This window comes from Brachycentrus maculatus, unplaced genomic scaffold (assembly GCF_059751285.1).
Source record: "Brachycentrus maculatus isolate JH-2025_06_01 unplaced genomic scaffold, ASM5975128v1 h1tg000405l, whole genome shotgun sequence".
Lineage (NCBI taxonomy): Eukaryota > Metazoa > Arthropoda > Insecta > Trichoptera > Brachycentridae > Brachycentrus > Brachycentrus maculatus.
In genome coordinates this window covers 859,027-886,970 of record NW_028281154.1, presented here as the reverse complement: position 1 = coordinate 886,970, position 27,944 = coordinate 859,027, and the positions used below count along the sequence as shown (strand labels likewise).

The 27,944-nt window shown below is 30.9% G+C and overlaps 2 protein-coding genes across 2 annotated transcripts; one reads left to right on the top strand and one right to left on the bottom strand.

The window, feature by feature from the left end:
- The first annotated feature begins 2,037 nt into the window (after positions 1-2,037).
- On the top strand, positions 2,038-15,002 carry LOC148302858 (cytochrome P450 4g15-like). The gene is made up of 11 exons (XM_088270982.1): positions 2,038-2,230; positions 3,166-3,363; positions 4,097-4,279; positions 7,357-7,426; positions 8,078-8,204; positions 9,114-9,279; positions 11,349-11,461; positions 12,734-12,971; positions 13,349-13,351; positions 13,894-14,076; positions 14,839-15,002. The coding sequence occupies exons 1-11, from the start codon at positions 2,038-2,040 to the stop codon at positions 15,000-15,002; spliced, it is 1,638 nt and encodes a 545-aa protein (XP_088127108.1).
- Positions 15,003-15,290: 288 nt separating this feature from the next.
- Positions 15,291-20,110, bottom strand: LOC148302857 (monocarboxylate transporter 7). Its single transcript, XM_088270981.1, has 8 exons — positions 20,026-20,110; positions 19,801-19,944; positions 18,823-19,089; positions 17,437-17,731; positions 17,189-17,336; positions 16,601-16,745; positions 15,952-16,143; positions 15,291-15,451 (listed from the first exon to the last, which is right to left on the bottom strand). Exons 1-8 carry the CDS (start codon positions 20,069-20,071, stop codon positions 15,291-15,293), a joined length of 1,398 nt encoding a protein of 465 aa, XP_088127107.1. The 5' UTR covers positions 20,072-20,110.
- Positions 20,111-27,944: the final 7,834 nt, after the last annotated feature.

Genomic DNA, 27,944 nt, shown 5'->3' with positions numbered 1-27,944 from the left:
TGACATCTCATCAAAGATGAAGAAGAATATGGAAGTCTGGGCATTTACGGGGCTGACGACCGTCATAGGCTGGTTTAAGTGATCACTTTACACACGTGTAACATTCACCAATTCTACCCATTATTGACAACCAAACTACTCAAATTCTTGGAAGTTCTATATATTTGAACCAACTTAGAAACCTTGTTCTTGATTCACTAGAACTTCACTAAAAACATCTATTGGCGAAATATAAAGAAGCTTTTTACTAAGCAGAAACTCTTATATTAGTATGTTAAAAAAACAAAAATAGGATGTTTGCGTTTGGTTTATATATTATTTGACATGAAATTAAACTGACTGTCCTTTTATCAGATAAAATGTTTAATCATAGCAACTTACTGTCATTATGGAAACAAAAATAAAGCAAATATTACTTTAATTAAGTTTACAATTATTTCGGCTTTCTTATATAGATATTTATTCATGGTTCACAAACAATGAAAAACAGATATCATGAAATGAAATACAGTGGAATATAAATCGTTTAATGTTTTTATCTAGCTTACGACCAGCCTGTCTGACTATCGCTATGCTGAACAAAATGAATTTAGATATCTATATGTTCCATGTCTCCAAAACTTATTTAACTGAACTTTTTTTTCTTACTAAAGATGTACGAATATTGTATTTACGAATTAAATAGTTGTTTTAAAAATACATTTGTATTATTTAAGAAATTAAAATTATATTAAATTTCATAACAATGCTGACGATTGTAATAAAATAAGAGTTATTATTTATCTTAATTATTTCCTGAAGTGATAATAAATTTTGTATAATACACAAAAGAAGCTTTGAAGTATTTTAACGACTAATTGATTATTTCTTGAATGCTTTTCGCAGATACTTTGTGGCACAAAAAATAACATTTAGGATTTTTTACGGAGTGTGTGGATTTTAATGTTTTTAATGTTTTAGAATTTGATAAATCCTGATGATGACAAGGTTTTTGTCGAAACCGGTAGGTTAAAGTGTACTTATATATTTTTTTTAAAGTGGTTAAAACAAAGCTGTTTAATTTAAGTAATTGATAATTTGACATCGGTCTCTGTAGCATTAACCAAAAGAATTGGTTAAAATAACCAAATTTATGTGTAGGTACTTAAATTACGCGATTTAGGGCATAGCATAAACCTAGGTATTTAAGGGGGGAGTCCATTTTGTAGAAATTGGAAAACATTTTTATGATTTCTCAGTATTTTTATTTTAACTTATTATACCTGTTCGTAGGAGTTCATTGAATATGTTCAATAAATAACTGTCAGTTATTTAAAAAATTAAAACTCTACTAATCATTAAAAAAAAATTACATGTAATACACTCCGTTTACATATTCTCATAAATACGTAAATTGATAAATTATTTTAAAATGAGCTAAATAATTAAATACCATATTTTGTATATTAAAAGCATTGTTGACTTTGTGATATGATAATATAACAATCTTCTAATCATTCATTGTTCACTTTGTGTAATACTAAAATACTTCTTTATGTTATATTAAAGTGGTATAACACAAAGTGAACGATCAATGACAAGGAGAGTGTTTGATTAAAAACCAATCTAAAATAAACTTTTTTCAACTTTTTAGTATATTCATTGATTTACAATAAAAATGCCCAGACTTCCATATTCTTCTTCATCTTTGATGAGATATCAAAAAATAATACAGTAAACGTTATACTAAAATACATAAATTATTTATTTGACAATGTACTTGAAACGTCTTCTACTTTGTAATTTGCATACCTTCTTGAAGACTCCCCTCTTAATGCAAATGCAATACCTGATACATCGGAAATTGTAATGCATAGATATTGGTTATTCACTGCGCCTATATGAACTAAGGTTATAAATTCGGATACTTACAGGAAGTACTTTTAGTTCATAGTGCTTTTTCACGGATGTGCATACACATTTTATAATATTCAAATGAATGGGTTTGAAGTAATCGGTTAAATGAGACAATCTGAAGATCTTCTTGATTTACAAAATATGACGTCACAGCAAAATTTTCTGACGGAATCCAAAATATGCTACGGTTTAATAATAACTTTTATAATTCTCTACATCTTCCACTGGTGGCAACAGCAGTCGCGGATATTTAAGCTTGGTAATCTCCTCCCAGGACCCAAGGAGGTGCCCTTCTTTGGGAATGCCCTCATTATCCTGGGGAAAAAACCTTCAGGTAATATTTAGGCTAAAATTCAAATTATAATGGATGTTTCCACTATATAGAAATAATGTATTTTTAAGTACAGTGCTTTGAAAATATATTATTTACTCTGTTGGCATTAATAAATTTTTAGTTGTTAAATGTTAAAAAAAAATAATCATAATAGAGAAATGTTTGTGTTTTTATTATTTTCACAAATATTTCAATTTCATACTTTTTCTGTGAGCCTTAGCGGTTCATTATTAGAAATAGGTATCAAATCGGGAACTAGAAATACTTGTAGGTAATGTGCAACTAAATTTATGAACTGATTAGCGTAATTAACTTCAAGTGATAAAAAAAACCGAATTTATAACCTACTTCTTTTAAGTTTTATTTTTATTTTTATTTATTTCGGTTTTTAACACGATCGACCATGTCTAATTCATACGTCTCTTGTGATTTGAGTATGTAAACTCACAAGTCAAATCATTGAACAAAAATAACATTCTTAAATAACTTCATTGCTAATTTAGAATCATTGAACTGTTTAAATTCATAGCTTTAGCGAGTGTTTTTGCCTAGAATTTTCACTCGACAGTTCAATTACAATAAATTATAGTAACTTTAATCATAAACAGTAGATCCACTCACGATTTTGTTTAGGTCATAAAACTCATAAAGATGAAGCCTTAGTGCTGCCATGATAAGCGGTGTTGCATAAGTCGTAGCTAGATTTTGGAGTCACTTGGACGTTAGGTAATTGAAAAAATGTGATTTGAGTAATGCGGTTGTAGATCATGAAGAGAATGGTATATATTATATATGCTCCAGTCATCACTTAAAAATTAAACTTTTAGCCCTGTAAATACTGTAAGCTCTACATTGCCAACTCAACAAAAAAAAACTTTTATACCTATGTTGAGATATCAACAGCAAATGGAGATGTTAATATTTATAATTTACAGAAGTGCTAGAAAAATTTATGGAGATAAGCAGAGACTATGGTCCAGTAGGAAGAGCATGGTTCGGCTACAGGTTGTATGTCTTCCTGATGGATCCCAAAGATGTAGAGGTGGTTCTTGGCAGCCAAGTGCATATCGACAAATCAGACGAATACAAGTTCTTTGAACCATGGCTGGGAGAGGGATTACTCATTAGTTCAGGTGAGATTAGTCGTAAAAAAATAATTATTTGCTGAACTTATAGTACACATTAGCTTTTTCTAAATTACACAATGTCGTACAAGTAGGTACTTCACGTACAAGATTCGCAACTTTGAGTAAACTAGCCACTACTTTATGTTGTATTTTTATCTTCTGAATATTGTATTTTTCATATTTACTGTTCTATAAAACAGTAATTGTCGTTATCCTGACCTTCACATTATTCATCTGTATTCCACTCCTAGATCTAAGAATGTGGTGTGGAACTGATAACTTAATGTATATTGATGATCAAGTTAGTATTGTGTATATTCGGTGTGGTTTCCTATGTACCATCCGGGTGCGGATAGGATTCAAGGAAGCTACGATTCAGACATGCCTTCTTAGTTGAAAGTGCTTGGTGATCACAAAAAAATGAGACCATAATTCCAAGAGCTTTATTTTATTTACATAATATTGCTCCTTAAAAACATACGGAATATTTCAAAATATTTTTCAGTTTCAAACTTTTTACTTTTTGGATTCATAGTTAAGTACTTTATATTGTTTTTAAAATATATTAAAAATGCATAACTTATGAAATATTCGAAATGACAGTTTTTCAAAAATTGGTTTAAATATATTATCTTTTTTACAATATTTTCAATTGGATTTTTTAAGGTGGTGCATTCATTCCATTGATCGTAGAAACTAGTTTTTTTTTTAAGTTTGTATTGGTTGTTATTTCTTCAAGGCGATAAATGGAGATCTCACCGAAAAATGATCGCTCCAACGTTTCACCTGAATATCCTTAAGTCTTTCATGGGAGTCTTCAACGCGAATAGTCGAGCTTTATGTGAGTGCCTGAAGACAGAAGTAGGTGAAACCATCAACATCCATGACAATCTCAGTGCAGTTACTGTGGATATTTTACTCGGTAAGTCATATTTTCTGTCCCAATATTTCATGTTCTTGGCCAGAAATTATGGTAAAAAGATAACATTTCAACTGCGTAGTGAAGATAACTTTAACTTCAACTATTTTCGATTGAAAACAAACATTAATGTTACATTACCATATACGTTACATTATCATATATGGCACAGCGAATCGAAATATAAAAGTTCTCCATATGTATAAATGATTCAAATGTATTATGTTATAAATAAAAATTTAATTTATTAAATAATTAAAAAATAAAAAAACCTTATTTTTCATTTCCGTACAATAAACTTTCTAAAAAAGGTTGATCCAAACCGTTCCAAAATCGTGAGAAAAAAAGTTAAAAAGTAAACTTAAAGTTATCTATACCACGTAGTTATCGCATTTACTTCCATAAGAAATTGACGGTTTGCCATAAAAATGTCAGGTATATAATGTATGTAAGGTTATGTTTACTAACCCAATATTCCTCAGTTTGAAACTAATGATCATAAAAATTAACAATTTTTTAACTTTTTTACATGTTGTATACGTACGTATTTGTATATGAGATGAAAAATAGTTATCATATAGATACTGTATCTCCATATACAAGAAATTTAGCACTCATATCAAATTATCACGAAAAAAAAAATTAGCACTCACATCAAATTATTGTTAAATTAGACTTTTATGTATTTTTTTGTAACTTTTATGTAAGTTAAATAACGTTCATTTTTTTAACCCTTATCCGCACCCAGTGGTGTATAGGGCAATGCATTGTAACGACGCAGTGTAATCTTGATCGTTAATTGCATGAAAGCAAGGTGATCAGCTCTGCGTTTCTTGTACCAGTCCAGGGTGATACTAAATAAACATGAGAGTGAAAATCACCTATATTTATTTTGACCCTCCTGCGAATTGAGCCGGGGACCTGAAGGTCATGTAGCCAAACGCACTAGACTTGTCGTAGATGGACAAAAAATAAACTCATTATTTATTGTTTTTGTTATTTTTATAAAAATTTTATTTAAAATTTAGTACCTACAAAAAAATTCGTGATTTTTGGCACTAACAATCATTAAACCTTGTTCACCGTATAAGGAACATTGTTTTCATCTCTGAGAACACTGACTGCGCTTTTAATTGACAAATACTTAAGACGTTCAACATTGTATTCTTTATATTTATTAGCGAATCATTCAAGACACTCACATTTGTCCTTCCAGAAGGCATAACTTTGATAGAATCTTTGGGCATATCCCAAAAACGAGAAGAACTAATGGACCAATTTAAGCGTTCAAATATATAAACCGTCAATAAGTCGTCAATTGCTGAAGTTACGTTGCACCAAAACGTGTAACGGATAATGAGACCTATTATTTTTTAACATCTCATCAAAGATGAAGAAGAATATGGAAGTCTGGGCATTTACGGAGCTGACGACCGTCATCGGCTGGTTTAAGTGATCACTTTACACACGTGTAACATTCACCAATTCTACCCATTATTGACAACCACACTACTCAAATTCTTGGAAGTTCTATATATATGAACCAATTTAGAAACCTTGTTCTTGAATCACTAGAGACATCTATTGGTGATATCCAGGATTCGGACCTCACATACTAATATAAGAGTTTCTGCTTGATAAAAAGCTTCTTTACATCTCACCAATAGATGTCTCTAGTGAAGTTCTAGTGATTCAAGAACAAGGTTTCTAAATTGGATCATATATATAGAACTTCCAAGAATTTGAGTAGTGTGGTTGTCAATAATGGGTAGAATTGGTGAATGTTACACGTGTGTAAAGTGATCACTTAAACCAGCCGATGACGGTCGTCAGCCCCGTAAATGCCCAGACTTTCATATTCTTCTTCATCTTTGATGAGATGTTAAAAAATAATATGAAAATAACTCCTGTAATTGGAGATAATCCAGATTTTGTGAACAAGTATTTGGACACACTCAAAATGAGACCTATTTACTATCCATCATAGGTTTGGTGCAATACTTGTTTAAAATGTAACCCGACATTTCTATTTAAACCTGTACGTACATAAATATCAGACATTTGTTAAAAATGTTTTCCGATATTACCATATAAAACTTGACGTATTTATTCAATATTACCCTGGACTGGTACCTGAAGCGGAGGGCTGATCACCTTTCCTTCGTGTGTAAACGATCAAGATAACACTGCGTTTATATGACGCAGTGCCCTATGCACCATTAGGGTGCAGATAAGAGTTTTATTATTATTAAACATATTTTACTTTTATAAAAATAATTTTAAAATAACTTTACGATTATAAAAACAGATTAACGTGGTAAAATAAACTTTTTACAATGCTTTGTTTTCTCTTTCATTCAATGCTTTTTCACACATATTTAAAAGGCTCCTATAAACCAATGTTTATAAAAAAAAATTGATAACCTCTCTTTTACATCTACAACGTTCATTATATATCTATTAATCTTTATCATGCTGTCAAAACTTTAATTTTAATTTAGACAGGCGCCGTGGAGTAGTTGGGTAAACGCTCGACTGCAAAACTGGCGTCGCAGGTTCGAATCCCGCCAATCGAAAAATAAATTCAAGAAAGATTTATTTTCAAATGGTATTGGTGTTTACGATGTGTTTTTCATATTTACCTTCTCCATCCTTACTATACTACCCGCATACAAGCCTCTAAAAGTAGAAGCTTTACGGGTTATTCCTTTCTTTAACTTTAAATACTATTTTAATAAATTGTATATAATTTGCATCAAAACTCACGTTATCTTCTATTATACATTTTTTTATGTGGTTGAATATTGTACATTTTATAAAGTAATCTTAAACCAATCAAGGTCATTATGACAGGTCGTTAGATTTGTAATTATTTAGAGTTCCGTTTTCGTATCTCGATTACTTATTTATCTATGTTGAGAAACCTACGAAACCTAATTTTAACAGTCCTTGATAATTTTTGGCAATATACAATTTTCGTAAAATGTGAACTTAAAGACGCAATTTGCATCTTTATTAAAGAAAAAAATTGGATGTTTCATAATGGGTTGCTTTTGCTTTGATATTTTTATTAATTACAGAAACGGCTATGGGTATAAATAAAACATCTCAAGAGAGTGGAGGATTCGACTACGCTATGGCAGTAATGAAGTAAGTACACAGTACTCGTTGCTAATTCTTAATTTGATTTTCTAGCTGTACCCGGATGCATTGCTGTGACTCAGTCTAGTTAAATGGTTAATAAATAAAATAGAAAGCACAAATTTATAATATATTTACTCTCACAACGCTTGTGAAACAATGAAAATATTAAAAAATCTATGAAACAATAATGCAATAGAAAACATTAAAAATGCTAAGTGACAGCAGGTGTCAAGAAGTACACTATCCACCATGACCAATATTTGTTATTGCGTGTGTTGCTGTTACGTTTAACAGATAACGCTGCCATTACGGTAAAAAAAACATGAAGAAAATCCAGTGTCAGCTCTCTTCATCCTCAGGTTGTAGATTCTTCCGTCATATACGTCACCTAGGCCATGCATTCAAGTCATATTATCTTGCTGTAGCATACATGATTTTTTTAGACTTCTAGATGTCTTTCGAGGAAGATCCATGGCGATTGTCTGTTTCACAATATGTGCCTATACCATCTCAGTTTATATTTGCTTGTCACGTCATGACAAAATTTGAAAATATGTGAATATAGGGGCATTAAGTTATTAAACAAACAAAAAATTACATTTTATTTATGTCGATAGATTAGACATTATAAGAATCGTTTTTTTTCATTTATTTTAGGATGTGTGATATAATCCACCAGAGACACTACAAATTTTGGCTTCGTCCTGACTTCATTTTCAACATGACTTCATTCGCAAAACAACAAGAAAATTTCCTCAGCATTATTCACGGATTGACAAACATGGTAATAAAGCTTTTATACAATAGTTGGTGTACAGCAGCTCCCAACTAAAGTTGGGAGCTGCTGTACAGAGGGGCATGGTAGAAATAAATTTCTACCATGCCCCTCTGTAACGAATCCCATTTAATTTTTTTTATTTACCAAACAAATTCTAAAAAAGTTAATTATTATCAACAAAAAAATGCACATTTACTATTTTAATTTAATTTTCGTAAATAATTATCACGTGTATTATGCTACATTAACTCCAAAGAAAATAAGTGCGATCCTTGGGCTTGGCTTGAAAAACCGAAATGCGAATAATCTTCTGAATGCTGACGAACTTTTTTTATACTCTTACTTTTCATTTTTGCATGGGGTTAGGGAACTATAATTAAAATAAATTTATAAACTTTACAAAGTGTAAACAAACGAACAAGTCAATCACAGACATCCGGAGTACCCGACTATAATCTATAACATTTTTACGTTGGGTTAGTATTCCCATCTATCACTAAAAATAATATGGAAAAGCACAAATAAAACAAATACAAATGTTCTCCAAACTTAAGATTTTTTTTTCGTTAATATTACAACAAATATTAACGGTTTGAGCTTTGCCCCCCAAGACATTCAAATTGCCTCCCGGTGGGGCGTGCGCCCTACGTTGAGAAACACTGTTGTCCAGCCTTCGAGTCCTTATTTGCCATTTCGACCATCTCAATACACCACGTTTTTACACTCCATATTTTTACTTTAATTATTTAACGACAGTCTCGAATATTATCACAAGAATGTAGTATTCATGAAAATAAGCACTCGACAAATTAAACTTACCGTATTTGGAAAACAATATCGAGTCACGACACTGTGAAGCAATAATATTAAGAATATGTGACAAAAAAGAGAATTTTATCCATTCTTCCGTTCTAGGTATTGAGAAGGAAAAAAATAGAATATGTGTCACAGCAAAAAAATAACGGAGAGGAAAAAACTAATAATTTCACTGATATGAAAAATGAACTCAAATCAGAAATTCCGAAAGAATTAACAAAAGGTTTAAGAGACGATTTGGATGAAATTGATGAAAATGACGTCGGTAAGTAAAAATGAATTGCATTAATAAAATTCTCTTTCCAACCTTTATTCACACCCAATGGTGCACAGGACACTGCATAATATACAAGCAGTGTTATCTTGTTCGTTAAATATAATATATGAAGGGAAGGTAATCAGCCCTGCGCTCCAAGTTGCAGTTCAGGGTATATTATATAAAAACATGTATGAAAAAAAAAATCAGTTATATATATTTTTACTCTTCTGAAAATCAAACCCGAGACCTCCACCACGGTAGCAAAATGTGTTGATACTACGAAATTATGTATTAATGATTATAAAATTATCACCTTATACTTGGAATCACAAGTCTCTCCCTCTGATCCCATACATCGATGTGTTACTTAATTGCCTTGGTACTGTTCTGTATCTATCTGCTGTGCTGATCGGGTTGTGGAGGCGTCTGCATGCTAGCCAACGTTGGGTTAGTATCGGATCTAGCTGGCTAACTGAACTAACTAACTTCAAATCCCTTGCACTTCATACACTGGGACACTTCTAGAAACTTAGTAGTTTTACAAACCTGTATTTATTTAGATTAGCAGTGACTAGGTCATTGAAAGCTATTTAATGTAAATTCACAGAAAAAACGGGGTACAATTTTATATTACATTTTCATATAATTTATGCTACTTAGTTCATAAAAATAAAATTGTTTTGCAAGAGAGATCTGTCAGGAAGCCTCTGTCAAGATGCTTCAGTATCCGGGAATGCAGTTGGGAGAGCATTCAATGGTACTAACTTGATATTTTCATGAAGACCTGTGATCAGTTCTGCGCTCCGGATTCATGATCTAGGAATGGGATGTATTTGGTAGTATACAGATAACGTAAGTTAAGAAGTTTAATCACAATGACCTTACAACTCTATGGGAAAGAAATGGAGGAGGAATATTGAAAACTATAAATAAAAAAGATAAACAGGAGAATAACAACGATGTCTTGAGTACTTTTCTACATGATTGTACGAGAAAAAATGTACACTTTATTTCCTACAGTTGTATGATCTTTTAAAGGCATTTTTCATTATAAATAAATAGTTTAACTTTTTGTCACCCGCCGGCTCTGGTGAAAACGATATGAAATTCATAAACGCGTTGATCTTGGTATGCAAAATGAAATAATTTTTTTCACAAAACTATATTTATGGCAATTATAATAATTATTATTGCAACCCTACTTGGCAATAACAAGTTAACAAGTGTTTATATAAGGAATAATTTGCTCAGAAATATAATAACGAGTTTAATATTAAGGTTAATTGAATTCTTAGTCAGAAATATTATAAATATGTCAGAGGAAGATTTTTGCAAAACTGGTTCGTTAAGACAATATCTCAATCGTTGTCTTGCTAACATTTTTATTCTTAAAATTTTGTAGAATTTAGTAGAAAAAATACGTTTACAACATTTTAAATCAAAATCTGGATTATCTCCAATTACAGGAGTCATTTTCATATTATTTTTTGACATCTCATCAAAGATGAAGAAGAAATCACCAATAGTTGTCTCTTGTGAAGTTCTAGTGATTCAAGAACAAGGTTTCTAAATTGGTTCATATATATAGAACTTCCAAGAATTTGAGTAGTATGGTTGTCAATAATGGGTAGAATTGGTGAATGTTACACGTGTGTAAAGTGATCACTTAAACCAGCCTATCAATTATACTTATGTCAGCCCCGTAAATGCCCAGACTTCCATATTCTTCTTCATCTTTGATGAGATGTCAAAAAATTATTATGCAACTTTCTTTATTGTGCCCATTATTGAACAACCATATTGCATTAATTTTTAAAGATGTATGTATGCACTTTTATTGGATTCTTTTCTAATTTTAGTTATTAAATTAGTCATGATACTTCCATGTTTATCCATATTTGGAATTTAGGTATGTCCGTATTTTAGTATAATATTTCTGGCTAAAAAGTATTCGTCAATTTATCACCGTTGGATCTTAAAACACACCAGTTCTTAGTAAGGTATTTAATGTTCAAACAAATTTATGTATGGGGAAACGAATTACACAACTATTTATTATTACAATATATTACCAGGTGAAAAAAGGAGGCTCGCTTTTCTGGACCTAATGATCGAAGCATCCCAAAATGGTACTGCAGATATAACCGACCACGAAATTAAAGAAGAAGTTGACACAATCATGTTTGAGGTATGTAATAAACTTTCTCGGATGTAGTAAGGAAGGAAGCCGTTAAATGCCATACGGTCAGCATTTTTCCTTCGTAAAATTCCTGAAATAGCACGCTTCTCCGTGCAACTGCGGAAACCTAAAAAAGGACTATTTATTTACCTGATTATCAAGCACTGCAATATCCTTCATGATCTAGTACATAAAAAATACACATTGTCTACTTATGACCATCGAAACTAAAATTTCATTATAATATATCGCTCACTCCTTTCAAGAACGTCATAAATCAAAAATCGTCAATTTTGAGTTGTGCATGTTTTTGGAATGCCCAGAAAATGTACTACATCTAAGTAAAAGAGGCATATTTTTAACCAAATATTTACCCGCTACAGGGCAGAAAGTGTTGTTTTTGCATTTTGAAGAAAAGGCATTGTTTGATTATTTTTTTAAATATACTAAATATTTTTCAAATGTAGAAAAAACCTTCAGATTTTACCTAAACAGATCTGTTGCACAGTAAAAAGTTCAATGAGTGGCTTGATATTTATTTTTAATACATTGTATTATATTATTAAACTTTAAAAACGTTCTCCTGAAAAATCAAGTTTTTTGATTTATGACGTTCTTGAAAGGAGTGAGCGATATGTGTTTGGTAGATATAAAGCCTCAAGGGAGATATTAGAAATTCTTTAGACCAAATAGACTACTATATACTAAAATTCTACGGTTTTAAATATTTTTACGTTTTTTGTATTTATATTTCGACTTAATGCCCACTCTTTGAATATATAGGTCATAATCACATTTAAATTACTGATTTTATGTTACTGACTGAAAACCAAAGAAATCCCTTTTTTTAATTTACATTATGTGCGTACTCTCAATTACTTATTACTTATAACCCTTATCCGCACCCAATGGTGCATGGGGCACTGCATCGAATAGACGCAGTGTTATCTTGATCATTACATGAAGGCAAGGTGATCACTCTTGAGCTTCAGGAACCAGTCCAGGGTAATATTAAATAAATATTACAGTGTAAAATCACTAATCCCCCCTGGGAATCGAATCCGGGACCTCCAGCACGGTAGCTAAACACGCTGACCATTACACTACGGAGGCGGACAATTTTTAACTCTCAATTATTAATAAAAAACTTTGTGATTTGCTGATCTACAGGCATTCCAAATTTTTTATCCAGTTACCTTCATACTTACAAACATTTAAATAATAGTACAAACCTTTAATGCATTTCAATTCTAAATTTAGACTGTGGGCTTTCATTTCCAGGGACATGACACGACAGCAGCAGGCTCGAGCTTCGTCCTTTGCCTCCTGGGAATATATCAGGATATCCAGGCAAAAGTGTATACAGAGCTTTACGATATATTTGGGGATTCTGACAGAGAAGTCACTTTCCAGGATACCCTCGAGATGAAATACCTCGAAAGAGTGATCTTAGAGACTCTAAGGCTATACCCTCCAGTTCCAGTGATTGCCAGGAAACTTAATGAAGACGTTGAATTAGGTATGGAAAATGGAAACTTCATTAAATGAAAAAAATGTATATATGCTTTTCATATTATTTTTTGACATCTCAACAAATATGATGAAGAATATGGAAGTCTGTACGTTTACGGGGCTTACGACCGTCATATTCTTCTTCGTATGTCAAAAAATAAAATGAAAAATAACTCCTATAATTGGAGATAATCCAGATTTGTGAACAAGTATTTGGACACGCTCAAAATATTGTACATATGCTTTTATTTCAACAAATTACAAACTGAATAATGTTTTATGTAAAAATAAGAGCTTGTGCATTTTGATTGATTTATATAAATATGATAAATCTTCTTCTCGTCAACTCTATATCCCTGGATACAATTTGGATTCTTCTCCAAGAAAGTCCTTCAACAAGTTTATTGTTTAGACATTTGGAAAAATTAGAAAAATCGAGGAAATTTTATACAAATGGCGGGTGTTGTAGAACTGAAAATTATTCAATAAAATGTTATTATTTATATTGTATAGTTGTAACTAACAGATATAAATATATCATGAGGTAATGACTACAACTAGGTACTGTTAAACTCCATGTTTTTAAATTATAAAATTATTGATATTATAAAAATACCAAATCTGATTTATGTATCTAACTACTTGTTAGATACATAAATCAGATTAATTAATTTTAATTTAAATATACTTAATATTTTTCAAATAGAGAAAAAACATTCAGCTTTTATCTAAAAAGATAAGTGGAAATTTCAATAAGTGGTTTGATATCTATTTTTAATACATTGTATTAAATTTTTAAACTTAAAAAAAAAAATTATTTATGACGTTGTTGAAAGGAGTGAGCGATATGGGTATCGTACATTTTCCTAAAAAATACGACTAGAATACTTAATCATGGGGTCATATATATATTTGGTATTATATTTCAGCTTCGAAATACATACTGCCGAAAGGAAGCACGATCATAATAGCCACAATAAAGATGCATAGGGATCCTAATTTGTTCCCGAATCCTAATGTATTCGATCCTGACAACTTCCTTCCTGATAAAACGCAAGATCGACACTTCTACAGCTATATTCCTTTCAGTGCAGGGCCAAGGAGTTGTGTTGGTAATGAAATACTTTATGTTATATATTATATATACAGATGTTTAAACTGCAATAACTAAGTAACTAACCATCACGCCGCTTCCCCCGAAGGGATAGGCACAGAGAATTGAACGCCATTCCACTCTATCTTTGCAAATATTCTTCGCCTCTACTTGTATATTCATGCATCTCCTCATAGATCTTACATTTGCAATACATCTCTATAACGTCTAACATATGCATTACATGTGCAATAATATTATCTCTAGTTAAGCTTACAATGGGTGTCCTAATTATTTTGTTGATTCTTGGTTAATAAATGAAATGTTGATTGATTCTGTTCCATCAAATACAACAATAATTTTTATGCATTGAACAATAAACTTAATAAAAAAAAACAAAATTTTGAAACAAAATAAAGCTTATTTTATTTATTGTTTCGGCATTAACTTTGTGGTAAGACATGTTACAATGATTAAAGAAAACACTTGTTTTTTACCACTTGAGTTTTATTATAGACTACATGTTTCAGAAGTTAAACTTCCATTATTCAGGTCTGTATAATAACTACATAATTCAGAAGTTATTATACAGGCCTGAATAATGGAAGTTTAACTTCTGAAACATGTAGTCTATAATAAAACTCAAGTGGTAAAAAACAAGTGTTTTCTTTAATCATTGTAAAATAAAGCTTGATATAAGACTATGTTTATTTGGCGTGCTAGAAAGTTTATCGAAAAATCCTCAGTATAGTATCTGTATTTACATGTTATTATTTTTCAGGGAGAAAATATGCAATGCTGAAACTGAAAGTTTTACTTTCAACAATTCTAAGGAATTATCGCATTTTATCAGACCTAAAGGAAGAGGATTTCAAACTTCAAGCGGATATTATTTTAAAACGGCAAGACGGATTTCGCATTCAAATAGAACGTAGGGTTAAATAATAATATAAAATAAAAGTGCTTATCAATGAAACAAAAGCTTTTATTTTTTTAAACACGCATACCTTATTATTTAATAATATTTCGAGGATTTACAAATACTTTTATATAAATACTAAATTTAGCCACGGAGGGATGCTAACGATATTTTAAGAAGGTGTGATTTTCTATTCCTTCCTTATTTTTTATTCCCTCATCTGTACCTCACATGTATTATGACATAATTATTTTTTTTAATATCGTTTATTTATTTAATTTCACGATGTTAGTATGATAACATATTTGTTATTATCATAAGTCACTAATTTTCTCTCTTCTTTTGTTCTTCAAATAATTTCTGTTAAAATAGTCATAAAATAACTCAACTGCCCATGGAACAGTACAAAAAAGGGAGCATATAGTCAATACGTTTTGGATCAGTACGTAATCTTTGGTAATGTCACTCATATATCCTGTAAAAAAATTGTTATTTAGTATAATTTAAAGGAACAAGGCCAGGAAAAATGCTTATTTCATTCATTGATTCAGCAGTCACTTTGTGGTAAAATCTATCTATTTATAATTTAATTTTAGCTTAGTAAATACCACTATAAGAATTAAAAATAAAAATGAAATAATAACAATGAAATAAAAAAAAATTAAAATATTTCAAAGAAATAATATCAATTCAATAAATAAATAAAAATAAGAAACAGCTCCTACCCCCTCTTCAACCTTCAACGCCCCAAAGACTAAAATATAAAATTAGCTTCACATACGATGTTTGAAAATGATGCAAAATGCATCGAAACACGCGTCACAAAAGATTTTAAGAAAAAGTAGTATTTACTAAGAAAAACTTAATTTAAAAAAAATGCTTATTTCTGAAAACGTTAGGACATAGCACTGGAAAAGGGAACATGTCAGTCAAAAGCCGATATGAAGTATAAAATTACTGACATATAGTACGTACCTATTAAAGGGCTTAAAATCAACGATAATATTCCTGAAATCATCATAAAAAGGCCGTAAGCGGCAGGGAAACGGGTAGAGCTTCCGTAATCGGCAAAAGTCAATGGAACGTGTACGTGGAGCCAATTTCTGAAGAATCCAAGACACGCAGTCAATGTCAGCAATTCATAAAATCCAGTAAAATAAACGAATGCTAAAAAATATATATAATATTACTACATGTACAACGCGTTTCTGTGGCTCAGTCTGGTTAAATTGAAAAAGAAAAAGTACACAAAGTAAATTTATCTAATATGTTTCATTTCACATTGCTAGTAAAGTAATGAAGATATTAAATGCAATCAAAAATAATAAATTTTCAATTTACAATCAAATTGACAGCAGGTTTCAAAAAGAATCCTCTAAGAGCACTGTTTATAATTGCGTATGTTGCTCAACGGATGGCGCTGCCATAGTTGTAAAAATCATGTGTTTACCTTAAAAAATATGTGCACTCAAATGCGCCCTTATGTCAAAATTTCAAATCAATCGGTAAACCAGTTTTGGAGATTTAAGATTTAGAAAAACACGATTATTTACATTTTTATTTGCCAATATATGTCGATAAATTATTATAATAATTTCAGCAAATGGATTGTTTTCAAACTCACCGATCCGGAAGATGACTATGAACAGATTTCCTACAAATAGTACGTTTCTGCTTTTCAAATTTACGTAAAAACTAACTACAGCAAATGCAACTCTCGATACCAGGTCCGTAGCAGCACCAGCAGTAATACAGTATGCAATTTCAGCCTATTGGTAATAAAATAAATAAATAATCATAAAAGTAAATAGTAAAGTAAAGAAATAAAGTAAGCTTTTGCACCTAATTATAATAGTCAAAAAAGAGGGTCGACCAGGTGTGGGCAGAAATCAGATCTCCTGGCTCCGGAATATACGAGATTGGGCGGGGATCAGGACCGTCAAGGCGCTGTTTCAAGCTGTCCAAGACAAGAACAATTACTCTCAAGTGATAGTCGACGTCAGGGGGACCTGACATGACACGAACAGAAGAAGAGAATTTAGTAAAGAAATTCAACTAAAGTTAGTTCTGGAGCCCGGAAGTAACAAAGAATTCACAAAGGCAATTCATGATATTTAAACAAATCGGTCTTTTGAATAGTTCAGAGAAAAATATATCTTTTACCAGTAGACAATTAAAATACGTAACATAAAGCTTTTAAGCTTTTACTAACCTTTGTAAAACCGTATGAGCTTAACATCATAGGTTCAAGAGTAAAGAATGTGGCATCAGAGAATGTTGCCATCGTTATTCCAAAGCAAATATTTCCATAAACTGGATCCTTCAGCAAGCTAAGATCTAAATAATCAATCAGTACCTTCCTAAAATTAGATTAATTTTAACCAATATATTTTCCAATTTACGTATGGTATATGTTACCTTAGCTTATGATAAATAAAATGCACAGAGTTTCTTTATTACCATTTCCCTTCTTTAGTTGGTATGGCTTCAGTTGCGATGATATTACTTGTCCAATTCCCTAGACTTTGAAGAGAAGATGTTTTGACTAAATTGAATTCTGAATCATTCATATGGGTTACTTTTTTAATTACTGGTATAAGAGATCCTTTATTTTCTATCAGCAGTTTCAATTCCAAGGAATTACGAATGAGAGGATCTTTTACTGATCGTTTTATGTCTTTGTTACATACTGATATATCATATTCTGATTCATTTAGTTTAGTTTGAATACTTTCCTTCAGATCCATTATTTTTTCTGTAAATGATTAAGATTATTAGAAATGTATTTATTTTTCATCAAACACATGTTTACGATTTTAAAAAAAATTGAAAATGTGCCCTTACTGGATTTTATCGTCCTGGGGTTCATAAAAAATCATTTTTTATGAAATTATGATTGTTTTTTTTTTAAAGAGAAATATTTGTGTTTTTATTATTTACACAAATATTTCAATTTCACACTTTTTCTGTGAACTAAAGCGGCTCATTATTAGAAATAGGTATCAAATTGTGGTAGAGTGGGCTCGAACCGAGGAACGCTGACTTAAGAGTCCGCGACACTGACCACGGGACCACTGCCTGACACATTTGATTAATAATTTGTCTATCATGAGTCATGCAATTATAGACGACATGGGCGAATGATACGATCTATTTCAAATCTACCCATCTCCATTATTCAATTACGAATAGTTCTTTTTTACAAAGTTAAGTTATTTTATGACATTTGAAATAAAAAGCGGGTTAGGTATATAACTTTTTTTCCATTTTACTCAAAGTTCGTTTAACCAAGCGTAGTATGGTATATTTTCGTCCGCCTCCGTGGTGTAATGGTCAGCATGTTTAGCTACCGTGCTGGAGGTCCCGGGTTCGATTCCCAGGGGGGGAGGTGAAAATAAATATTAGTGATTTAACACTGTAATATTTCCTGTTCCTGTTCCTGAAGCGCAAGAGTGATCACCTTGCCTTCATGTAAGTAATGATCAAGATAACACTGCGTCGATTTGATGCAGTGCCCTATGCACCATTAGGTGCGGATAAGGGTTATATAAAAAAAAATAGTATGGTATATGCATTTTTTTTGTTTGATGTGTTTCCGTGCTTTTGATCTTGTTGTTCTAAATATGTTTTCATAAAGCATGCTATTAGTTATTTGTGCGTCGTTTTGCTGGGATGTTCTTTCTTGTAATTTGTTTGAGAAGTTCTTAAATTAATTTGTAAGGATTGTGTCTAAGCGTATAGTTGTTTGACTGTCATGAGTTGTCATTTGTTAAATATTTCGGATCTGTCTCGGATCTTTGAGTATTTTAAGGTATTCAATCCAAATAAATAATCAGATTTAAGTACCGTTTTCCTTGTTTGTTCTCCTCAAATTGGCTTCAAGAGGACGCATGACAGCGATTCCCGGTATGACATGCAAGTTTATCGCGAACAGTAGAGCCAAAGTACCTCTAAAACCATACGTTTCCATCAACATCTCAATTCCCATTGGAAAGACCATGGCAGCGACTCCGATGATAACCGATGCGACACTCATCATAGCAGTCCGTTTTTTTGTAAAATAGTTATTAAAACTAGTGAGAGATATAGGAATCATGATACCAAAACCAATAGCTGAAAGAAAAATATTTGGCATTTAGTTGTTTTAATAGACAAAATAATACAATAAAATCTCTGAAAAAAGTCCATATTCCAGGATTAAAATCAAGACCGCAGGTACCTTAGTTGAGGCATTAATCATACACTTTTACGTGTTTTTTCGTATTTTGGTGTTTTTATATTGTATTGTATATTGCGTTTTTTTTTAAACTATAACTATCATATTTTATTATATTGGATACATTAATCCTTCGTCGAACTTTTTACTCGTCTAATTTGTATAATTTTTTCAAAATAATGTATTTATCTTCTCTAAAAAAACATTGTTTTACATAAAATATTTGTAAAATATTATTTATAATTTTTTATTTGCCCACTGATGAATACCATATGAATTTTTATTTTATTTATCAGACAATTTATATAGCAATGTTTTCATGGGAAATCCCCTCAAGTATCATCATGAATATTACATAAATCATTAAATAAAGCAACCTCTTATTTTGAAAAAAAAAATGCAATAAAAGTTTCACTATTTAACTTTAAATTCAAAGTCCACAGCGTGATTTAGGTTTTTAGAAATGAAAAAAAAATACGTACTTTCTGCTCCTCTAACGAAGTAAAAAATCCCATCCCACCTAAACATGGAATCTTGAAATCTTACTTTGAATACACGTACTTATTACAGATATATTAGAAATCAAGGATACTCTCACTATTTATTACCTTGAACAAATCCATTTGCAAAAACAAAGAGGGACATCGAATTGACGAAAATGGCTAAAAACGACCCCAAAGAGTATACAAACGCTCCCAACAGTCCTACTTGGCGGAGAGTGTAATGTTTAAGAGCACATGTCGTCAACAAACCTGAAATTTAAATCAAATTCAAATACCATTGATTGATTTTTTTTAATGCAAAATAAAATAAAAAGTAATATGTTTTTCTACCGGTAAATGAAACAACAGCACTAAAAACTCCAAACACAATCGTCATCGGGCTCGTTCCTTGTCCAAGTTCATCCAAAAAGTCTGTGTACAATAAGCCAACAGACGACATGGGAGCAATAGTGATTATCTAAAAAAGGTAAAGATAAATTATAAAGTCAGGAAATAAATTATGAAGGCAAGGAAAGATTTTTTTAAATAAAGATTTTATTGATATCTCCAATATATATTTATAATTCCATTAATTGATTCGGCAGTTACTTTGTGGTAAAATCTATTCATTGTTAATTAATGTTTTACTTAGTAAATACCACTATTTCTGAAAATCTACTGATTTCGATACATTCCGCATCATTTTCAAACACCGTGTGTGACGCTAATTCTAAATTTTAGAGTTGGGTCCTTGGGACGTTGAAGGTTGAAGGAGGGGAAGAGAAGATGTATGTTTTTTTTTTAATATATAATGGCGTTGCATGTAAAATGTATTGCTTTTTCCAATGTCAAGTTAATTAAATAATATTATATTACTTAATTATAAAATATGATTCCGTAAAATTAAAAAAAAATAACTAAAAGTTTGTAGATAATTGGGTTCCTGCTCGCCAGGATGGGCTGGATATTTGTAGGGAGGGGAATAAGCGGGGCCAAAGTTTTAAGAAGATATATGTACTTACAAAAACTATTGAAAATCCCACACACACAACATACCCCCATCCCCCTTCCGTTTCATTACTTTCTTCTTCACATTTCGGTGACAAATTATTTTTCTCATTTCCCTTAACGCTTTTCATTGTACTTCCCGTGTCAAATAAAGATCGAAACTACATTAAAATGCCACATTTTCTACAATCTACTCACTACCTATTACTTACAAATCACTCCTATTATGTATTTATGTGATCTCAAAACAGACCAGTTAATTGTATGAAAGAGTGATACAGATGACGCCAGTCTATAACGATTCGTCGAGTGATTAAAGTGTTATCTAAAAAATATCAAAACGAAGTATGTCTAACATTATTTAGAAATTGAGTTCGTTGAATAATATTATGGTTTTCAATTGGCTACCCATTTCTATTCTTAAAATCCCTCTGGGCGTATATGTGTGTAATAATAAATTGTTTTTTATTATCTCAACATAGATGAAGAAGAATATGGAAGGATGTTTAAGTGATCACTTTATACACGTGTAACATTCACCATTATTGACAAATACAACACATATTTCACATATATGCATGGTTTATTATTATTACTATTATTATTACATATTTATATTTATATATACATATATATATATATATATATATATATATATATATATATATATATATATATATATATATATATATATATATATATATATATATATATATATATTTATATATGAATATCTACAGTATACAGGGTTACTTTCCATTATAACCATTTTTAATTACAGCTATTATAATGATATTAACGTAATCAACTATCAAGAGCTACCATTTAATGGGATACTCAGCGCCACCAATTTAAAGTAATACCTTATGTAAGAAAAACAGTCTTCTAATAACATAATGAGTCTAGTACTTACATGTGTCAGAAATCTCAGGTTCTCAGTTTCTGTCTGCAGTCCAGCGTAAATACCATTAAATAATTTTAGTAGGTAATTGAATATATTCACCCAGAAGGAACATCAAATTTAACATACTCTTCACATACCATACGAGAGCAATAACAAAGGGTTCACTCAATCTGCACTTAGGTAGTTTACGATAAATGTAATACTGCATTGAGATCTCAAACGTACATATTTACTGCGCGACCGGCTGCGAGAGGCCCCAGAAGTTTTTCTACGCATAATTTTGTTTTTAGAATAAATATTGGAATTTGTTTCTTTTTTATATTAATTGAGAATTTAGATTAATTGTCTTTTTTTTCAAAAACTATATATGTATTTACTTCGAAGAAAAAAATATTTTTTCAATACAAAAACGGTGTTGAAAGCAAAAAATTAAATTTCGTTAAATGTTACCTGTGTTTAAAGGAAATAATGTTGCGGGCTACTACATTTTTTTCTTAAAAAACCCATTTTTTATCGAAAATTATTTTTTATATGAAATAAATATATGGTTTGGTAAAGAAGAGTTATTAAAGGTTAGGGTTAAAAACGAAAAAAAAATTTTTTTTCAATAGATAGGTATGTTTTAAAAATAAAAATTCCCCTATACATTATTTTAAAGCCGCATGATTGACCGGAATATCAAAGAAGGTGCCATTTGTTGCTGCAAACCAATCCACAAGATTGAATCCAAACAAGAAGGAAAAAATATGCGCAGAGATACGTCCAGCTTCTTGCGCAGCCAATCGCTTACTAAATAATTTCAGTTTGTGAGTTTCCCCTTAATCCACTGCTTTACGCATCATTATTCTTCTTTTTCTACACCTCATCTGCATCCAATGATGCATCGGGCACCTCATCGCATAAACACTGCATAATCTTTATCATTGTCGAAGGGGTTCAAATACCAGTTATAACTAACTAACTAACCACCCTGCCGATTTCCCACAGGAGTAGGATTAGAGAATGGAACGCCATACCACCCTGTCTTTGCAATCATTCTTCACCCATTCCACATTCATGCATCTCCTCATAAATACCTGCCGATTATTTCGACTCCTGACCCGGCCGCTTTCAAGTATTTGACATACCTGATTGTGCCAAGTTTTCCTTGGTCTTCCTTTGCTACTACCACCAGTTTTTAATTTAATATATATTTGACCCCATTGGGAATCGAATCTGGGATATCTAGCACGGTAGCCGAATGCAATATCTATCCACACTACAGAGGAGACAGAAGGATTTTAAGTGATATTTTTTACTAAATAAAAACAAACAAATTTAAAATGAAATTTGTTTAATCAGACATAATTGTCATACATGCAACAATGTTTGTAAGTACAATACAATATAGTACTATCTACTATATACATAAATCAACTTGTATCAATCTTTTTCCAGCAAAATATACTTAAGGACACTTGGATCGCTCCGAATTGTTTTTAAGGAGATTTACTCAAACAAGATGATCGTTACCTTACTGACATTAACAATATTTTGCCGGGAAAAGGTTGATATGTACAATACGTAATATACACGTCATCAATTTGGTTATTACAATGATCTTACAACATATACATAAATATTTACAGCATATTAAAAATAATTACCACAAAATATTGGTATATAAAATATATCTCTTATTAAATACATTATTATCATCCACAGTCAATGCTTTGCGTTACAAGGAATCATATGTTTTATGCATTTCATTGTCTGATTTAGGTTATCACTTAATACACTTCGTAACATTCACCATTCTATCTATGATTATAAACCATGTTACTCAAATTTCAGAATGTGATATATAATAATAATAAAACCCTTATCCGCACCCCAATGGTGCATAGGGCACTTCGTCATATAAACGCAGTGTTATCTTGATCGTTTACACATGAAGGAAAGGTGATCAGCCCTCCGCTTCAGGTACCAGTCCAGGGTAATATTGAATAAATATGACTGTGAAAAATCACTTATATTTATTTTACCCCCCTTGGGAATCGAACCCGGGACCTCCGGAACGGTAGCCGAGCGTACTTACCATTACACTACGGAGGCGGACAAAAGCGACAACTATGTGATATATAGTTGTCGCAAATGACAACATATATTTTTTTTTTAGAAAAACGAATATCTTTGCATGAAATGTGTATGTATTTAGTAACTTAGCAAAGACTGTCATGAATGAATGAGATTTTTCTTTTTTTTCTTATATAGGAATAACCCGGAAAGCCTCTACTATTAGAGGCTTGTCTGCAGTTAAGATAGTAAGGAAAGGGAAGGTAGTTATGAAAAATATATCACAATCACCCTGACCAATTAAAAATAAATCTTTCTTGAATTTTTTTGCAATTGACGGGAATCGAACCCGCAACGCCGGTTTTGAAGTCAAGCATCTACCCAAATACACTTACTTCCCAAATTACTTGTCATGCTAAGAAACACCTTAATTATATATTTTTATATTATACTTATTATTTGGAAAAGTTATTTTTATTAAATTGGAGTAACATGGTTGTTAATCATGGTAAGATTGGTGAATGTTATATAACACATAAAGTGATCATTTAACCAAGCCAACAACAGATTGTAAGCTCTGTAAAGACTTGATAAAAATATCCTAAATAAAGTAGAGAAAATCCAGCATTCGTAAACAAAAAACATTCTCAAAATATTGTTATTTTTAAAAGTTTTAAAATGTACACATAAGATATATACATATATATGTTAAACCTTTTACACAATACCAAAATGTTTTAGACTTGGATAAGTATTACACTCATACTAACTGATGGTAGCTGAAAAAATATTAGACAGAATGTATATTATAAAAATATGATATTTTGGCATTATTTAAAAGTCATTATTCAATATTTATAATTGACAGTCCTGTATATACATATAAGGTTTTTTGTTTGATGCTCTTTGTATATCTAAAAATACATATAGTACGTAAAACGTATCACTGTGATGATGTCCTTTGATTATTGAGTAAAATAAATATTAATATACATAAATCATTCATTAACACACTTCGAGAGAGAAGGGTATTTCTTCCCGTTTGGTCGATTGATGCTTAAGGACGGGAAGGGTATTTTTACCTTCTGCGCCGGCCACATTTAAAGGCAGAAAAGTAGGAAGTATCCAATGTTTTTATTTATATTATATACCAATCTCTTTGTTAAGGTCTTACCTATATCGCTCACTCCTTTCAAGAACGTCATAAATCAAAAATCGTCAATTTTGAGTTGTGCATGTTTTCGAAATGCCCAGAAAATGTACTATATCCCAGCAAAAGCGGCATATTTTTAACTTAATATTTACCCGTTACAGGGTAGAAAGTGTTGTTTTTGTATTTTGAAGAAAATGTATTGTTTTATTATTTTTTTTTAAATATACTAAATATTTTTCAAATGGGGATAAAACCTTCAGGTTTTACCTAAAAAGATCTGTTGCACAGTAAAAAGTTCAATAAGTGGCTTGATATTTATTTTTAATACATTGTATTATATTTTTAAACTTTAAAAACGTTCTCCTGAAAAATCAAGTTTTTTGATTTATGACGTTCTTGAAAGGAGTGAGCGATATGTACAATGTACATAATTATCAAATCCCGTTGCCAGCAGTCCGCAGGTGTAAAAAATACCCGTGTTAATAAAAACTATACAATTATCGTAATAATGAATCTGATGACAAAATAAGATTATAAAATACAATTCATAAGTACAATACATATACAAAATATATACATAAATCGGTGACATAACAAACATATTTGAATCAGTTCATTTGTGTCCTTTTATAACAAGTCATCATTTGTAAAGGACTTTATATACGTTAAAATTAAAGGAAATATTGTTTTGTTAGAAGGCCCAATTAAATGGACGGATTCGGTAAAGGTGGATGTTACACCTTTTTACTTACATTCATTTTGCAGTTTTTTTTTTTAAATACACTTCAACTAACTTAATATTTTGCCAGTACATCGAAAACAATTTCATCTTAAGAAAAAAGCTGTTTTAAAAAAAAATGGTAGTTAGGTTATCTTGGCAGTTATAAACATACACAAAAATACATATTTCAATTAAGATTTACAATAATTTAATTTGTTTTCAATAAGTAATTACCAGGGAATGTGAAACATGCTTTTGTTACAAAATTTGTTCAATTGTTTTTTTAGCACGTAGACTGCCACAGCAATTTTCAGAATTCATTTAATCATATTAAATTACTAAAAACTCTAATTTTAGTACGTAATTACATTTTCTGTAAGGCATTGATTTTTTGTTCTCTTCCCAAAAGCAATCAATCCATATTAGCACTGATATACTAGGAATTTCATCGTAGCTGCACGAATATGGAAAGCAAACACAGTGCAAGATTACTCGTAGTCGGAGTCCTTGCAAAGAACGCATTCTACGAGTTATCTCGTAGTTGGCAGTCAACGTGTTAAGCTGTATATCCACTACGTTTGCAAACAAGTAAAGTTCCGCTATTACTACTATTGGATATGTTCATACGCTTCACAATGGTTCTCGCTTTATCAAAAGTGATCTCTTTTGATTATATCCAACAGTGAACAACAGAAATATGCATTGCGGAGCACATGTTACTACAGTTTTTGCAAACACAACCTCTTCATTAGAGAAATTACAGATGTTAGATACATAGTGCATACACAACTTAAAAACCTTAATTTTCTCATAATTATGTTATAGTCAGAATTTACACTAGCAAATAATATCCAAATCAAAATTGAATTAGGTATTACGATTTTTAGCTTTATATCTGACCCTGATCATTTTGTAAAAAATGTTAGTTAAAACAAAAGCAGCAGTTCAAGCAATTTTTTTTCTTACCCTTTTTCATGCCAGATGATGCATAGGGAACTACATTGCGTTAACCCAGTTTAACATTGATCATTAAGTACGTGAAAGCAGGATGATCAATCCTGTATTTAGATATTATATAAATATTACAGTGAAAAAACACTCATATTTATTTTGACTCCCCTAGAAATCGAACTAGCGACATCGAAGACAATCGAAGCCAAACACACTAAACATTACATTATGGAGTATCATTATTGCATCCACACAAAAAACCCATATCTTGTATACGCATATTGAACTCGTAACACACTAAGGACGGGAAAGGTATTTCTACCCGTTTGGTCGATTGATGCTTAAGGACAGGAAGTGTATTTTTATCTCATTTCACGCAGGCCTAGAAGGAATTATTTAAAGTTTTTATATGAATATAATAAACCTATCTCTTTGTTAAGGTGTTAACTACATATATGTACACAATTATTGAATTCTGTTGCCAGCGCTCCACAGGCATAAAAAACACCCGTCTTTAGTGTGTTAATAGTAAACTAACCCAATCTAAAATTATGAAAAATCAAGTTAAATTGTACACACTAGCAATCTAGTTATGCCTCTATATATGTAACTTTGTATATTTGTTTACATACGGTGAAAAACATGTTACGAAGGAATTTACAATGTTGTTTGACAAGTTAATGACATTACTTACATCATGAATACATAGAAGGCGTAATAAGATGCCTCTATGTAACAGATGAGAAATACTAGAGAAGTAATTGTGATACACATTACAATTGTAGTATTAGCACAATATACCAAGGCATTGAATCTTGTCTGTAGTTTGACCTTGACAATCACCATAGCTGCGTATAAGATTTATATGGATTAGATGTACGAATGTAGAGTTTGACTTTGTAAGTTCATTATGTATAGGAAACTTTCATACAAAAAATACGTTTAGGGTATCTTCATACGGAATGTATGACTACATTGTGGAACCACATACTGTGTGGGCTTATCGCAAATACATATAACTTGGATTTTACAAATTTTAGATTAGCTTAGTATACTTCTTTTAAGTTTGTGATATGAGCAATTTTGTGTTAGCACTAAGATATAGTATTTATGTGTTTATATATATATATATATATATATATATATATATATATATATATATATATATATATATGTATATATATATAAACATGAAAGCAGTAAATTTATTTAAATTTATGAGGCGAATGTAGAAAAAAAGTACATCAAGTCATTTTAGCAAATACATACATATGTACATACATACACAAGGTTGAGATAAACATCGATCACTCCTTATCTACATATTCATCAAATGTTGCATCCAGAATACTAAACTAACAATAACAAATTCATTTGTAGAGACCTATAAAATAAAAATTTAAAAACTAGTTTCCTCTTTTTATGGAAAAGGTTAAATACATGTTACGCTAATTAGTTGTAAATACTAATCAATTAAG

What these genes read in the sequence shown, in the direction of transcription:
- LOC148302857 (XM_088270981.1), bottom strand. Translation starts at nt 20,071, where the DNA reads ATGACGATTGTGTTTGGAGTTTTTAGTGCTGTTGTTTCATTTACCG. An exon ending in TGCAAATGGATTTGTTCAAG is followed by an intron (nt 19,090 to 19,800) that starts GTAATAAATAGT and finishes TTTTTCTTTCAG; the next exon opens with CTATTGGTTTTGGTATCATG. An exon ending in GATTTTAAGCCCTTTAATAG is followed by an intron (nt 15,452 to 15,951) that starts GTACGTACTATA and finishes ATTTTTTTACAG; the next exon opens with GATATATGAGTGACATTACC.
- LOC148302858 (XM_088270982.1), top strand. Translation starts at nt 2,038, where the DNA reads ATGACGTCACAGCAAAATTTTCTGACGGAATCCAAAATATGCTACGGT. An exon ending in TTCACGGATTGACAAACATG is followed by an intron (nt 8,205 to 9,113) that starts GTAATAAAGCTT and finishes CTTCCGTTCTAG; the next exon opens with GTATTGAGAAGGAAAAAAAT. An exon ending in TTGACACAATCATGTTTGAG is followed by an intron (nt 11,462 to 12,733) that starts GTATGTAATAAA and finishes TTTCATTTCCAG; the next exon opens with GGACATGACACGACAGCAGC.